This window comes from Aspergillus bombycis (assembly GCF_001792695.1).
Source record: "Aspergillus bombycis strain NRRL26010 chromosome Unknown contig00007, whole genome shotgun sequence".
NCBI classification, from domain to species: Eukaryota; Fungi; Ascomycota; class Eurotiomycetes; order Eurotiales; family Aspergillaceae; genus Aspergillus; species Aspergillus bombycis.
The window spans coordinates 264028-279088 of NW_019170009.1; the positions used below are offsets into that span (position 1 = coordinate 264028).

The 15061-nt window shown below is 49.5% G+C and overlaps 6 protein-coding genes across 6 annotated transcripts; all 6 read right to left on the bottom strand.

Annotated features, from left to right (window-relative positions):
* Positions 1-1585: 1585 nt before the first annotated feature.
* Positions 1586-1948, bottom strand: ABOM_001862 (uncharacterized protein; the record flags this gene model as incomplete). The annotated part of the gene is made up of 1 exon (XM_022528992.1): positions 1586-1948. The coding sequence occupies one exon, from the start codon at positions 1946-1948 to the stop codon at positions 1586-1588; it is 363 nt and encodes a 120-aa protein (XP_022393456.1).
* Positions 1949-2379: 431 nt separating this feature from the next.
* Positions 2380-3442, bottom strand: ABOM_001863 (short-chain dehydrogenase/reductase; the record flags this gene model as incomplete). Its single annotated transcript, XM_022528993.1, has 2 exons — positions 2380-3035; positions 3112-3442. 2 exons carry the CDS (start codon positions 3440-3442, stop codon positions 2380-2382), a joined length of 987 nt encoding a protein of 328 aa, XP_022393457.1.
* A 711-nt stretch (positions 3443-4153) lies between these two features.
* On the bottom strand, positions 4154-5743 carry ABOM_001864 (bZIP transcription factor; the record flags this gene model as incomplete). The annotated part of the gene is made up of 3 exons (XM_022528994.1): positions 4154-4254; positions 4307-5471; positions 5534-5743. The coding sequence occupies 3 exons, from the start codon at positions 5741-5743 to the stop codon at positions 4154-4156; spliced, it is 1476 nt and encodes a 491-aa protein (XP_022393462.1).
* Positions 5744-7833: 2090 nt separating this feature from the next.
* ABOM_001865 (pyrroline-5-carboxylate reductase family protein) lies at positions 7834-10110 on the bottom strand (the record flags this gene model as incomplete). Its single annotated transcript, XM_022528995.1, has 4 exons — positions 7834-8704; positions 9189-9688; positions 9814-10010; positions 10068-10110. The coding sequence occupies 4 exons, from the start codon at positions 10108-10110 to the stop codon at positions 7834-7836; spliced, it is 1611 nt and encodes a 536-aa protein (XP_022393398.1).
* Positions 10111-10713: 603 nt separating this feature from the next.
* On the bottom strand, positions 10714-12456 carry ABOM_001866 (putative delta-1-pyrroline-5-carboxylate dehydrogenase protein; the record flags this gene model as incomplete). Its single annotated transcript, XM_022528996.1, has 2 exons — positions 10714-12345; positions 12415-12456. The coding sequence occupies 2 exons, from the start codon at positions 12454-12456 to the stop codon at positions 10714-10716; spliced, it is 1674 nt and encodes a 557-aa protein (XP_022393460.1).
* Positions 12457-12873: 417 nt separating this feature from the next.
* On the bottom strand, positions 12874-14712 carry ABOM_001867 (proline dehydrogenase; the record flags this gene model as incomplete). Its single annotated transcript, XM_022528997.1, has 4 exons — positions 12874-13029; positions 13095-13168; positions 13223-14361; positions 14429-14712. 4 exons carry the CDS (start codon positions 14710-14712, stop codon positions 12874-12876), a joined length of 1653 nt encoding a protein of 550 aa, XP_022393461.1.
* Between the last annotated feature and the right edge of the window lie 349 nt (positions 14713-15061).

The window sequence follows — 15061 nt, forward strand, 5'->3', positions numbered from 1 at the left end:
AAGAGCGCATTGGACAACTGCATCAGTCAAGTCTATGGTATTTGTATTTATAGCACCGAGTCAAACAGTAAGTCTACCTATATACATAGCTTGAAAGACTAACAACTTGCATCTCGAAGGCCTATGCCACTGTCCAGTTCAAGCGTAATGCACGTTCATACCGGACGAGCAGTTTGACTATCTCGCATCCATTTGCAAAATGTGCGTCGTTGTCAATCACTTCTGTCATGTATTGAAAACCCGAAATTAATGGATCTTTGTTCATACCATCCCTGCTATGAGGCAAACTGTCGAGGAGAAGTTTGACGGCCACAATGTGCCCATTCCGCGCAGCAATAGTGAGTGTTCTAGTGTAGTCCATATCCCACCCCAGGCTCCTAGCATGGAGTGCCCACCTCAAGAGCCTCTCCTCCTTTTCACCAAGGTGGGGCTGGTTCAAGGCGAATTGTAGAGGCGTTTGTCCATTTTCATCCGGCCGAAAAGCCAGAAGATATTGGTCCTGGGGTAGGTAGGCTAGTAGGTGATCTAGTATCTCGGGGTCGTTATCTTGTCTCCGGACAGCGGCATGAAATAGAGTTCTTGCATCCCAGGGCACGGAATAGGGAAGCCCGAGTCTCAGAAGTCGTAATACCACCTCCTTACTGGAATTGACACACAGATGGTATACAGTGTCCCACCGTAGTGTATTGGGATCCTCTGCTGAATTCAGAATCTCTGCCGCAGAGATGCTTGAAAACCAATTATTGAGATATTGCACGGCCCAAAATGTTTCTGCCAGGGCGGAATCAGATGGTATCGAATTTGGAAAACATGCGGGGAACAATGGTATTTGTGAATGCGCCGCCATGCCTGTCTGTAGTTAGTCTAGGTCTTGGAAAGGTAATGCGGTTGTTGTCTTTGATATGCAATAGTAGGAAAGACCACCAAAGAAGTCAATCTGATGTGATAGAGAAGACAGATGTGAATGAAGAAAGTGACAGCTATCCCTCCATTTATAGCAATTGGCTCCTGAGGCAGTTTATCTGGCATATGTAGTATATGCATACATCCTGTAATGGGATCATTGGGAACAGTCCATGTTTGAGACCAGAAGCCGAAGGGAACGTTTCATGTTAACGGGTTATACCGTTGTCTATTAAAGTGCTTCTTTGATAGTAAGTGGAAACATCCACACTTGATCTGCTGGCTTTGTTAGTATCACAATGGAAAAGGTAAGTTCCAGCCTGTCTAGCATTATTGGCTTTGTAAAGGTACTCCGAACTGGTGTTTACGTTGCTTTCCGGATTACTTGGCTTCGCATCTCGCAAGGTAGTCTCACCGTCAGGCTCATACCTTGTTGTCAACTCGATCCGACTTCCTTCTCATACTTGCCCGAGCGACTACCGGTAACCTTTGTTGGTATTATCCCACTAATCCTGCCCTCCTAACCCATCTGGCTTCCTCCGTTATCAAAGAGCATAATTCCACAGAATAATCCGATACAAGTAATATACCTAGCAATAACAGCCTAAACAAAAAGCCCAACCAACCCAATAAGCAAAGTACGATATTACCAAAGAACAATTCAACCAACAAAAGCCAACCCTCACGGCAAATTCCTCTCCCTAAACTCCCTCCACCTGGCCCGAAACCCACTCTTCTTCTCGCCGCCAACCTCCCCAGCACCGCCCTCAGTCACAGTCTTTGCCATTTCCTCGCCACCCGGCACCATTTCGTGGCCGCTAGACCCCAGTTTCACACCACTACCGATGGACTCTGGCTGAGGAACAAGCGTCGTCTCCGACATGGCATCGTCCGCCAATCTGCCTTCCTGCAAGGCGAGCTCCCGTTCTCGGGCTCGACGCTCGTTCACCCGGCGCGCAACGGCCTCGGCACCGCCTTTCTCGCCCAGCATGACTGTGCCCCCTGGGCCTGGGGTTATAGCGCTGTAATCTAGGTTCCAGCCCATTTTTCTTGGTCTGTGATCTGGGATGTAGATTTAGAGGGCCTTGGTTATGTTTGAGGGCATTAGATGGAATTCCTTTAGGAGGACCTTTGTAGAGGTTTGTATATTTCTGAAGAAATTTGGCGTCTGTTGAGTTATATGTGTACTAATGTGGCAGTGTTCCAGAAAGATGAAGCCTCCACTGGGCATGGGAAATGACGTCATTCTACTCCACCTGGGCGAAGGACCTTCCGTTCCGTGAGTATATGTCGATCCTCTTGGCGGGTCTATTTGGGTCCCGGCGGAATGAAGCCGGAGGCTGTTTGCATAGATGATAGTGTTGATTGCGGGTAGGAAGACTTGGGTTACTAATCGTGCCCCCTTTGGTTTTCTGGACAGTCTGGTAGACAAAACATTATGTACTTAATTAAGTATTGAACCATGAATATGAACATTTACTGCGCCGGATCAAACACCTTCTTGAACGTCTCCAGAGTATGAGCCCAGAGCTTCTTCGGGAAGTCCTCCGCTCGATATCCGCTCATGATCTTCTCTTGTGCTGCATTGGCCCCATCATAGTTGAGGATATACGATCCTCCGCCGATTTTCCCAGTCGACGCGACGCTTGTCTTCACCCCCTCCACAAGCGGCACGCCCGCATGGGCCGGGTCCTCAGGCGTCGCGGGTGGGTAGGCAGCGGAGGTTGAGATGAACACGTGCCGCTCACCACTCTCCTGCGGAGAAATCGACATCGGTCGCGATAGGAAGGTAACGATGGGGCCTGCGATCCAGCCGAGGGTCTTGTTCATGAGAGGGGTGCGGACGATGCCGGGGAATACGTGAACGAAGCTGATGGACGGGTACAGGGTGGCCAGGTGCTCTACCGCGAGGGAATTCATGGTGGCGGCATACGTGTTGGATTTCATGAAGGACCACGACTTCTGAAGGTCGAAGTTATCTTCTTCAATTTTGCCTTCCTGGCCGGCGGCTAGGACGCTCACGACGCGGGCTGGGCCATTGGATGCGCCAAGCAGCGGGATGAGGTTGTGGACGAAGCGCATCCGGGAGTAGTAGCGGAGGGCATGGTTGTTCTCGAGGCCCTCGGTGGTGTCTACTTCACAGTCAGTGCTAGGTCCTCCGATGATGGAATGCGTGGTTCTACTTGCTTTGTTTCGAGGTTGCCAGACGTCCCGTCGAGAGGAATAATAGATCGATCGCCTTTTCCTTCTGCTTGATTTCCGAACACACTTCGTCTACGTTCCGGAGAAGTGATACGTCCGACTGGATAAAGTGGAAGGTCCCATCGGGATTGGCTGCTTTAAGTTCCTCCAATATCTTCGATCCGGCGGCTTGATTCCGTCCCACGAGGTGGATTGTCGGCTTTTTGATCGCCTTAGCTAGCTCCTTGGCTGTTGCTTCTCCGATTCCACTGGTTCCTCCCACGAAAACCGCGACGAAGTCTCCATCGCGGGCGTGGAGAGCAGCGTTGGATTTGCGGACGTCGTTGATGCCCACCATGGTGGCTGAGAGCTCAAGAGTCTGGAGTGGAAGCGCCGATACGACGAGTATAACAACCCGAGTGAACCCTGAGAAATTCTTCCGGCTGATGATGACCGCAGTAATCCAGCTGTGATTAAATAGGAAGAATGGCGACAGGTCGGCGTTCGGTGACGTTGAAGTCCGAATGCCGCATTGGGACTGCGGCATTGCATCATACTAGTAGTAGTCTGCAGGTCGAGTCAGCCAATGGGAGCCCGTGCCGACGAGTCACACGACTCTCATACCCTAGTGAACAATTATTCTTCATTCAGGCCAGGCATTACTGAGAAGACGATCTGATTTTCCCTGTCAGCTCCAGCCATTGATATAAGCAACGGATTGCTGCCAATTTAGCTTGTTGCCGAACAATTTGGTTGTCAGAGGGACGATTGGCACTGTGAAGCAAGAATACACTTTCATTCTGGGAACCCATGCTTGTAAACCCCGTCATCCATTTCATTCAATCATTCATACATGATACCGTTAAATTGAATTAGCATTATGATTAAAAAGATGCTTCTTCCTCAGCCATTGGAGATTTTCGCCTTGTTATCACGGGCGTTGATAAGAAAGCCTATCCCCAGACATGTGAAAATTGGTGATCAAAAATAAGGGCGAGAGAAAAGAACACCAAAAATGGACAATTGTGTCCTGAAAATCCCGGGCTTTTAGATCGCAAGCTAAGCAAGCTTAGCTCGACGATACATTTGCTGCTGATTTGAAGGCTGCTTCGACGTCAGTCAGTCGGAAGCCGGGGGCTCGTCCCAGAATAACCATCTTCTTCAAAAGCGCTAGTACATATTAGCATCTCAAGCTTCGAATATTATGATTCGGAGCACTTACCCTGGACGAATTCTTCAATGTTGAGGACCCAGGTCGCTTGTCCTGTCGCGCTGGCTGTTTTCTCAGAATTGCGCTCATCGAAATTGCGTAGGGGAGGCGATTTGAGCTCACGATGATCATCCAAGTCCATAGGAATGTCCTTCGATTGATTCGGTGCAGCCTTTGGAGTATTCTCCCGATTCTCAGACGTCGGAGTGGCGAAGATACACGGAGAATCATCGAGACAGAACCCCTTTTCTTCGAGATAGCCCTGGACATCACGGCAATCAAGCCAGGTACCATCCAGCCCATATATCTTAAGAAGTTCCTGTCTCTTCTCCGATGACGGCTTATTGTCCATCTCCTGAGCGCTGCCCGGAATCGAGCCAAGGACTCGGCCCGGAAGTCTCATATTCTCGGGATACAGAGGCTTTCCATCAGGCTGCATCTGTGGGTAATGCGTGCCGGCACCACCAATGCAGTAGAAAGGCACCTTTGGTCTTTCCAGGGGATCCTTTGGGCCTGCACTGAGGAGGGAAGCAAGACAGCGGGCCATTTTATCCTCTTGACGCAGGCAAGTCACGAGGCGGAAGACACGATAGATGTCCTGGGGGTCCGTTCGCGGATCGGTGAACAATTGGTAGGCGTACTCTATGCAGTATCGGTGGAGTCGACGAGCGAAGGTCGATTCGTTATAACTGTATGTGAAACTAGCGCTGCCGTTTAATGGTCTTTCGATGTCTCTCGGGAGATTTCCCAAATATGAGCGATTCGCATATCTGGCAGAAGGTGATACTCGAATGCGGTCACTTCCTGGTGGCTTGTAGAACGCTCCACTGCCCCCGGGGTTCATATTCATCGTGTATCCAAAGGTACACGCGTCGTTGGCTGCCTTTGCCGATGATAAAGCAGCGAGTTCTATATGATGAAGTGATAACGCGCTATCACTTGATGATTTGCCTTCACGCTTTACCTGGGAGACGGTGCAGTTGAGTTGCTGGAAGAGATAAGGATGAGTGAGATTGAGATCAGACTGAATGGCCATGTGGTAGAATGTGGATAGCGATTGAGATATCCTGGCCATGCTTTCTTCAAGTTCCGACACCCGTGTTTTCAGGTCCTGAAACATGGCTTCTTTCTTCAGTCGGTAAGTCCTTTGTGCGGCCCGGATCTGAGCCCGACGGTCCTACTCTAGTATTAGCCATTGCCCCAAAGAATGATTCGCCACAGAGCAAGAGTATTTATTACACTAGGAGAGGTATTGCCAGAGGCTATCCTCGGTCTACCGCGTTTTCTCACTCGGTTCGCCGACTGTGAGGGCTCGGGTGAGCTCCTCTGTTCAAGAATCTGACCATGGTCCGATCCCGGCTCTGCGCCGATTGCCTCCGATATGTGCGGAAACCGATCGGGCTGGTAGTAGCGCGCCGAGAGCGTTTGGGATAATAAGTAATCGGCCATGCTGACGGCTCTTCTCGGGGTTCCGGACGGCAGCAGGGTTGATTATATTTCAAGGGGGTTCCTTTTATAGGGAGATGATCATCCAGTTGGAATCATTAATGAGGTTTCTTCCGATTAAAGGTCATAACATGATGAAATCGCCTGATGCTTGGCGGCGGTTGTGCAATGACCCAGTGAGATGTAGATTTCTTTCTCTGTGCCTCGGCTGATCGAATAATCTGCGTGGCTGATCCGAGGATCTTCTAAACGGACCAATCACCGCTCGGGATCGTGACTGTGCCCTATACGGCGGACTATATCGAGGTACCGCCGTACATTTACATCCTGAAGGCTCAGAGATTTAGATACGTAATTTAATTGTATTTTGAATTTGATATATTTTTTTTTTATAGATTTCAGAATAATGGTTATCTCTCATCCTCATTAAGTATTCTGATTGTTGGCTACTTATCACGGCGGCAAACGTATCTATACTTAGTAGTAGGGCTATCTAAGGTGCGATCCAGGCGGATCAGACCATAGCCGGAGTCTAATGATAGCGACCTTTCTGGCCCAGTTGCGAAATCCTTTGTGAACCCTTATCGCCGCACTCTACAATTTGTGTTCGAATTTTCACAAGTCTAGGCTGACGTGTTTCCCAGTATTCCGCTTCAGCCGTTTCTCTACATCGAGGGTCTTCTCGATAAAGATGATATCCTAAACTTACACCTCTCAGCCAAATGAATACCGTATGACCTACTCCGTAGGATAGACTCAAGATGCACAGGTTGTGACTCTATCAGAACTAGCGCCGTGGTGATGAATGTGCCATCGATGAATTGTGGCTATATCTAGTACTCGGGATCGCTTTGTAGATCTGACCACCTCGGAACATTGTGCACTGGGCCCGCATCCTTATCTGATACTAGCCCTTAATGTCCAGCCCACTATAGGGAGCTATGTTCATGCGGTAAGGTAGCGCGAAGTCGCATATGCCTCAGATTCTACGGAGTGAATAGGGCAGCAATGGAGCCGCGCGCACAAGTACCCCGATTGGATATACATGTCTAGGTCTGACGTTGGTGCGTGACTGCCAATGAACTGGGAAACGAAAAACATAGGGAGGTACTACTAGTCGTATACGGGTAGACTACAGCTTAGTCTCTGGGTCTTCTCCCTGCCCTTTTTCGGCCACGGACACGTGCCCGCTTGCTTGCACTCTCTCTTGTGCAGTAGCGTCATGCCAACACAATTTACGGATTCTCGTTCAACCTCCGCATGGCTTCCAGGTACTCAAAATGCTGAACAAGGGATGCTCGTTGGTTAATGTCAAATTTCGAGTTGACCTCTTATCAGCCCACATGCCCAACCGAGTGATTGCGTTCATCAATTTTGCTTGAAGTGTAGTTACTCATGACGCTGTGCATATAAAGAAACGGCCGGCATGTTTTTATAAGGCCCAGTTTCACATTAATCAGTTTCTTATAATAATCCTTCTTGTATTTTGCGGATATCCTTTAAGGCTCTGTCATCACGGTTAAATCTGCTTTTGTTTCCGATGGTGGTGGGAAAGAAACGAGCTGCCGCCGGGTGGGTGAAGGGAGGATAGCTCCGCTAAGAAGGAATATATGAACATCGGTTTCGGTAAGCGACAGGTGCTTTTATTTCAAAAAGATCAACACACGAGCTACAATTTGCTGCTAAATTTACAGCAGGCTGCGGCAGATGGGCGGGGTGAGGCAGCACTGCATCTAAACCACTTGGTTTGATTGGCGTTCCAAAGATTTGATGCCCCTTTTTCACCGTTTTCTAAAACCCTCATGTATTTCATATATCTGACTAGTATACTATCTCTGATTATCAATAATGCCCTGCACCCTATAGGGCAGCTTCCGCATTGGGATGGAATTTAGTCCGGCCCGAGTTTTCAAAACCAGTCGTATATTTGTCATTGAGGTACTGAATCTCTTTGACAATTTGCGCTCATCTCATCAATGTCAACGTGTGCTCACTTAATTTCCTGTGTCAGGCAGTGCAGGAAAACTACCTTAGCATCTGGAAGTGTCATTCTCAATCATCACACGGAAGCTTCCACGAGTCAGGGTTGTAGACTATGAATGCTCATCTCTTGCCCTCACAATAGCTGCGGAAAGTGAAGATTCAAGAAGAGTCGACAGCTGGCCATCTCTGAGCCCAGCTATCGCCTGCCCAGTTATGCTCCCTGGTGCGGATAATGAATGCTCCAATTGCCCCGGACTGGCTCCGGACAAAGCCATGCTCACCATTCCTCGAATGCACTGGGAAGCGATAGCAACGGCATTCTCCAATGGAATACCTTCAGCAGCAGCTTTTTGCGTGATGGTTTGTAATGCTACAGTCGTGAGCGCGTTGCAAAATGCACTCATACCAGTTGCGGTGTCAAAATAATCCGGTGAGACTTTAAAGACCTTCCCGACCAAATTGAACATCCACATCGCCAATTCCATAGCCTCTTTCTCCGCAGGGTTGCTGGGGTTGCCGATGAGAGTCGCCGATTCCTGAACTTCGGTTCCCATGGTTGGCATTGCACGAACGAGTCGGATGTCTTTCGTCACCAGGCCAGTTGTCTTGTCATTTCCTCCGATTAGTTGTTTTAGTTTGCCTTGAGGTGTTCTCGCGAGAATGCTGATGATAATTTTGTCTCTTAAGGCTCGTCGCATTTCGACCGGCTCAAGAACCTTACGTATCTGTTCCGGGGGGAAGGCCAAAAGAATGGCGTCTGCGTTCTTGACGGCATTGATATTTTGGTTGGAAATAATGTTCACTGGTGCCTGACTGCTGCGGCACAGGTCGCGAAGTCGGGCTTCCGATTCTTTACGCCTAAGAGCAACGGTGACCTCAGAAATTGGACTGCCAGGTCGGGCGACCCATGGAAGTAGAACTCCAAGTAGAGCTCTGCCGATATGGCCTAAGAAAGTTGTCAAATTACCATTCCAGCCCCAACTTGCGGGGGCAAAAGGAATAGCACCGGCAGCTTACCACATCCGAGAAACGCCAAATGAACAGGCTTCTGGACAAGGGACATAATACACCAATACGAATGATCTAAATGGGAGAAAGGTATTAGGGATGAGATGGAGGTAAAGGTTTTCAATGCGGCAGGGGAGGTTTGATGCTAGCTAGGGTGGGGTGGCTCCTTTTATATATCAGGGAAAGGATCCTGGCAGTCGGAGGAGCCTCCCGACCGAGACTTATCGATACCGATAGAAAATCTACCATTGCTTTTATAATGAATGACGAATTGAAAAACGATCCTTGTTGGCATGATGTCAAACTACATATGTGGCTAGCCATCACAGCGCCACCTCGATTCTTTGGGGTCTTACATGATTACGGCTAGGTTATGGCTGGCTAGATTCATGCTGCCAAGGGATATAGGAGATAGGTTTGGACTACCTAATAAATACCAAGCCTTCAAGACGATGACATGCGTTTAGACTTCTCCGCTGCCGCCATGATGGCAGTCGTGAACGCCGCGCGAACACCCAGCCTTTCCAACTCCAGAAGAGCTCGGATCGAGCAACCTCCGGGAGAAGCAATCTTCTCTCGCAGAACACTAGGGTGATCGCCAGCAGGTACCAGCTTCATCATCCCAATTGCACTGTTTACCACCAGGTTTTGCACCTCCGGTCTCTTCACGCCCTCCGCAACGGCAGCATCTAGTAGCCCATCAATCGCAAGGAGCAGCAGGGAGCCGGCACAACCAACTAGAACAGCACAGATGTCAAAAGAGCTTTCGGGGATTCTATGAGCCTCCCCAACCTGACTGAATACCCAGGACGCAATCTCGAGATTCTCGTTCGAGGTGCCGGGGCCAGCTGTGTACAGTGTCACAGCCTCTCGGATCTTGGCCGCCATATTGGGCATTGCACGCACACATTGAAGCGCGCGTCCACTGTTTGAGGCAGCGTCTTCGCCGAGGCCAGGCTATTCAACGCCTTGGTGGTGATACCAGCCATTATGCTGACAACTAGTCTTCCTTGTAAAGCCTCTTTGAAACCTGGCACAGCAAAGACGTCTGCTCTCTTGACAGGCTTTATAGCCAGCAATACCAAATCTGCCTCTCGCACTGCGCGGACATTTTCCTCCTCGGTAAGGACTGTGAGTTGTGACGAGTGTTGGGATAAGGCATCTTCAACGCGCCGTTTTGAAAGTTCGGTTCTAACCGTGGCCGTAAGATGCTTGACTCTGAGTTCAGTCGGTTCTTTTGGACTGAGAAGACCGGCAGCAATTGCAGTCCCCAGTGTTCCTGCTCAGCAACGGGGTTAATGCTGTCTGTAGATAGTAATTAAGGCATACTACTTACCGCAGCCAATGACGGCAACTCTTAATTCAGCGGTAACTCCCATGTTTGGATGACCGGCACGCCTGTAGGTGATTTTCAACTCAATAATTTTGTGAATGCTCTCGAGTGTGAAAGATGGGTTATTTAACCTTGCCATGGCGCCACGCACCCCTTGAGGGGACTATCTATAGCTTCGCGGCCCGAGAATGGGTGCCAAGATGCTCGATCTCGGTCCGTCGAGAGAATCTCTGCCTGTACCCCGCGGGGTAAAACCTCAGTCGGAGGATAAATCCGATGGCCACTGCTCTGGGGTGAAGATTTGCGTGAAATGAACATGCATCGCGGTCGCAGGAATAGTATCACGTAGTGGTCAAGTGCGCTGGAAAATGTTAGGATAAGAACTATATCGGATTGTCTTGGTTTATTACATTTCTTTCTGGTTTAAGGGTATGTACTACATTAGTCCTAGTTCCTACACTCAAACATGCTAGAAGACTTTACTATGATGTACTCCGTACTTGATACTGACTTTGAGAGCTGTAATGATGTCTTTTATTCAAGAGTAGCTGATACGTAATGCGATAATAAAACCTTCATTTGAACCAATCAATCTAAAAGCGAGATGCTAAAGCTCATCCTAATCTACCAGATCCTATTGCTCCCCGATCTACTCAGGGATATGGCAGGCACTCAGGGTGCTGCTGCTGCTGATGTAAGAATTCTTGACACACCGAATGCTGGAGAATCTGAGCAGAACATTCATCGAGTTTGCCTTGTCGTTTGTGCCGCTGGACCTGGCTCCACCAAAGGGATGCGCGCCGATGATGGCGCCGGTGCTCTTGTCATTGATGCAGAACATCCCAACCGAATCCCGCAGTTTCTCATCCGCAATTTTGACAGCCTGCCTATCACGGGCGAAGACAGAGCCGGCCAAAGCATACTCTGACGTGCTGTCAATAAGCCGGCATACGTCTTCAAACCCGGTTGGTGATGTATCATCGTATGTCTGAACGGCGAAGAGGGGCCCAAAGAGCTCCTTGGTCATTAAATCCGACTCAAGACGGTTGACCGTCTGTTTCATTTCAAAAATAGTAGGCTGAACAAAGAAACCTTTGCTGCCGTCTGTGTTGCCGCCGTAGATTAGTTCATGGCCGTCGTCCTGGGCGCGTTGGACAAATTGTTCGAACCGCTGGAAGGATGCCTCCGAGACCATGGGGCCTAAAGGGTGATGAAGCTGTTTGACATCATTGCCGTATGTCATCTTGGATGCTTCTCGCACTAGCGCTATTTTCAGATCCCCTTGCTCCCACATGGTTTTGGGAACAACCAAACGGGACAAGGCACTGCATTTTTGGCCCTGGAACTCGTACGCCGAACGCACTGCTGCGGATGCCAGCCACTCGACGTCATCCTTGCAGGAGTTGTGAATGAGATGGAAATTCTTGCCACCACTCTCCCCAACAATCCGTGGGAAATTCTTGTAAATATGCGTATTTGTCCCGATTTGAGTACACAGTGTGCGCAAGACGGCTGAGGAGCCGGTGTAGTGTAGACCGGTGAAATGAGGACTGGCGAGGGCTGGTTCAACGACTGTAGTCGGATCCGCCACGGGCAAAAACTGGACAACGCCCTTTGGCATACCCGCTTCCTCCATGATTTGGTAGAGGATGTAGTTCGACAAGACGGCCATGGGCGAGGGCTTCCAAAGGATGACATTTCCCAAGAGAGCCGGCGTGAACGCGATGTGTGCTCCCAACGCCGTAAAGTTAAAAGGCGAAATAGCGAGCACAAAGCCTTCCAGGGGTCGATAGTCCAGCCGGCTGGAAGACGAGTCAAATTGCTTGGGGGGTTGTTGCTCGTAAAGCTGGGCGCAAAAATAGACATGGAAATTCAAAGTATCAATGACTTCCGTTATACAGTCGCCCTCCGCCTGCCCGCATGTCTTTCCTTGACCGATCATGGTGGCCGCCATCAGCTTCCACCGGTATTTGGGCGACTCGACAAGTTTTGCAGCTCTTTTGTAGATGGCACAACGGTCCTTGAATGGCATATTGGCCCAGCTTTTCCTTGCCTCTAGAGCGCCTGGAATGGCTTTTGCCTTGATGGTCTCCGCATCCACTTGGTGGTACTCTGCCAAAGGGGCGCCATATCGGTCCCAGGGGTTGACCTGTTTGCTCTTGTGGCCGGTGCGGATGCGTTCGCCGTTGATAATACTTGGGATCTCGGCGACATTGCTTTCCATCTCCGCGAGAGCGGCTTTCAAGAGTTTCCTCTCTTCTGAGCCAGGCTCGTAAGACAGCTTGGACATCATATTACGTTAGAACTAGTCCGTGCTTATAAATCTTGCTTTTGGGGGAGAGGGACGTACCCCATCAGCGTTCGCAGGCTCTGGATATTGTACTGCTGGCATTTTGGAGTGTAGGTACAACGTAGTCGAGATAGTATTCCAATGACAATGAATGGTACTGCAGATGGACAATAAGATGAATATGATGTTATTTATGGTTTTCGAGATATGCCGACAGCCCCTCGGGCCGGCACACACTAAACGTCACCTGTAGAGAGTACGGAGTCCGACTCGGTGTCGCCAGCCGACGAACAACAAATTGTGAGTGAACCTCTGTCGGTCCGAGAAACCTTCGCACAACGTGGAACACCCTCCCATGGAGACTGAAGGGTGATATTACATTCTCGTTCATTTGCCCCCTAGTCGTAGCAAATTAATTTGCAATACAGAATCGATAATAATAGTTCACTTCCTATTCTGTGCGGGATGATATGATATCTAAAGTAGTCATGGTCCTGCCATCCTGAACACTTGGGTCCATTACGAATAGAAAGGTAGAAGACGCCTGCAAATCTCACGACCCAAACGCGACCTCTCAGCAGCGGCGCCGCCTCGCCCCTCCAGAACCGCCTTATTCTCCGTAGCCCGCCTCGCTAAGAATGGCAAAGATTCCTTCAGGTCACCATAGCTCATTGACTGCGTTGACAAGGAAGTTAGCATGATCACAACGGGAGCTTGCTATAGTAGTATGTAGTATTTACCTTGACGACTAGCGGGAATCCGCCTGCAGTCATAACAGACCCAGTGATTTCGTTGGTAAGGTCATCCTTCATTCCTGTGAAGAGTCAGACTAGTTTCTTCTAGAGAAGGAGGGTAGTAAGTAATGTACCATATAACTGTGCAAATGCAATGCTACCAGCAGCTTCACTTGAAATCACAAGTCTGTCCTCACCAGGCTTGCATTTTGCCACTTCATACTTCTCCAGTAACTTGATCCCCAAGTCAACACTGATAGAGTTGTGGGTAGCAAACACGGCACTGATCCTGGACCGGCCAGTCTGTTGAATTTGATCAGCCACGGTGGAGAGAGTCTTCTCAATGCCATAATTGTAGCTGGCATCGGTATCTGCTTTTGTAGGCCACACTGGTCCTGGCCCCTCCCTGCCTTCCTTCTTCCATCTCGCCGCTTCAGTGACCATATAGGCTCCCCGAACCTGCTTGAAGAGGAGTTTATATCCCTTCTTATCTGCACGCTCAATTTGCTGATCCAAGAACTGAGGGTACCTGCGGAGGTAAGCTTGGAACGAAGCGATACAAGTAGCAGGGCCGTCCAAAGAGTTATATTTTTGCATAAACTCATCGGTCAGACTGTCAATAACGGGCTGATACCATGATTGCTCGGCATCAATAACAATGCGCACATTGTTCTCTCGTGCCTTGCTGATAATCTTCTCCAGAACGGCGCGTAGGGTTACTAGCTCTTTACGATCCGCCTCCGTCACCCCATCTCCATGCAGCGCAGCTTCCCAGTCGCCATCATGGGGCAGCCCAGGGTATGGGACGTCCTTGTCCAATCCCTTTTCTGCCCTTGCCTTGAGAATAGCATTGGAGCCATGGTAAAGAGCAACTGGGTTGGGCAATAGACCAGTCACTTTGATTCGGACCCAGCACCGGTTATCACCCCCAGTAGCCGTGGTGTCGGGCCACAGCCGGCGAGAAAGCTTCCCCTGAGCCTCAATAGAAGACAAGACATGCTGGGTCTGCTCGAGAATGAGTTGCATATCCTTGCTGGAACCATCCAGTTCCGCCTCGATGTTATAGCCAAGAAGGGTACCGATTTCCTCCCTGTGCAGAGCCTCTATCTTGGGAATGCACTCAGCGATTGTTTGCCCCCCAAGAAACTGGTTAAAGAATGTCTGCATGACAAATGCATTGGTGATGGAAGACACTACGGGAATTCTCGAGAGAGTGTTGTACAGAGACTCGCTCATGCCCACCCAGGTCGGGGAGGAGCAGAACGCGAACGCGCTATACACCAGTCATTAGCAGCGGATGAATGACGAATGATTTTGTATCGCTGATAGGAAGTACTCACACCCAGCCGGAGACGAGCTTTGTTAATGGAACCGTCGAGAGGGCCCTCCTGTCGCGGGCATCGTCCGGAGCTTCGCACCCCGTCCACATCAATCCCCAAATGGCCAGACCGGTGCCGCCTGCAGCATATGCAGCTCTTTTGCTATTGAAATGAGAGTCATTTGATCTGCTGGCTGGGTTCCTCAATGTCGATACTAGCCTGGTGTTGAAGCGAGACGCCAGAGTCAAGGGCCGTCGTCGAGTCACAAAGAACAGGTGCTGTCTAGCAGGTACAGAAAACATCATTTTCAAAATTCCCAAGGAAAGAAGGATGTCTCAATGGGACTTTTAGGAAAATGAACAAAAATCTATCGCGAGGAATGTTAAAAAGGATCCCCGTGCAAGTATATCTCGGCCCGACCAGGATACAATTGCTACCAGTTGTACTCGGGCCGAAAGATGAGCCAACATATGAGCTCAGCCAGAGACAACTGAATAAAGGGCCAATACATGCACTTAGCAAAGGATAAAATGTTTGTGGAATTAACACTTTCAATGATGATCGCTGAAGATACATTTCCATCGTTCATATATGACCGCCCTCCAAGTACAATCACGCCATCCAGTATATACAGCGAAACAAAGACATCTCATT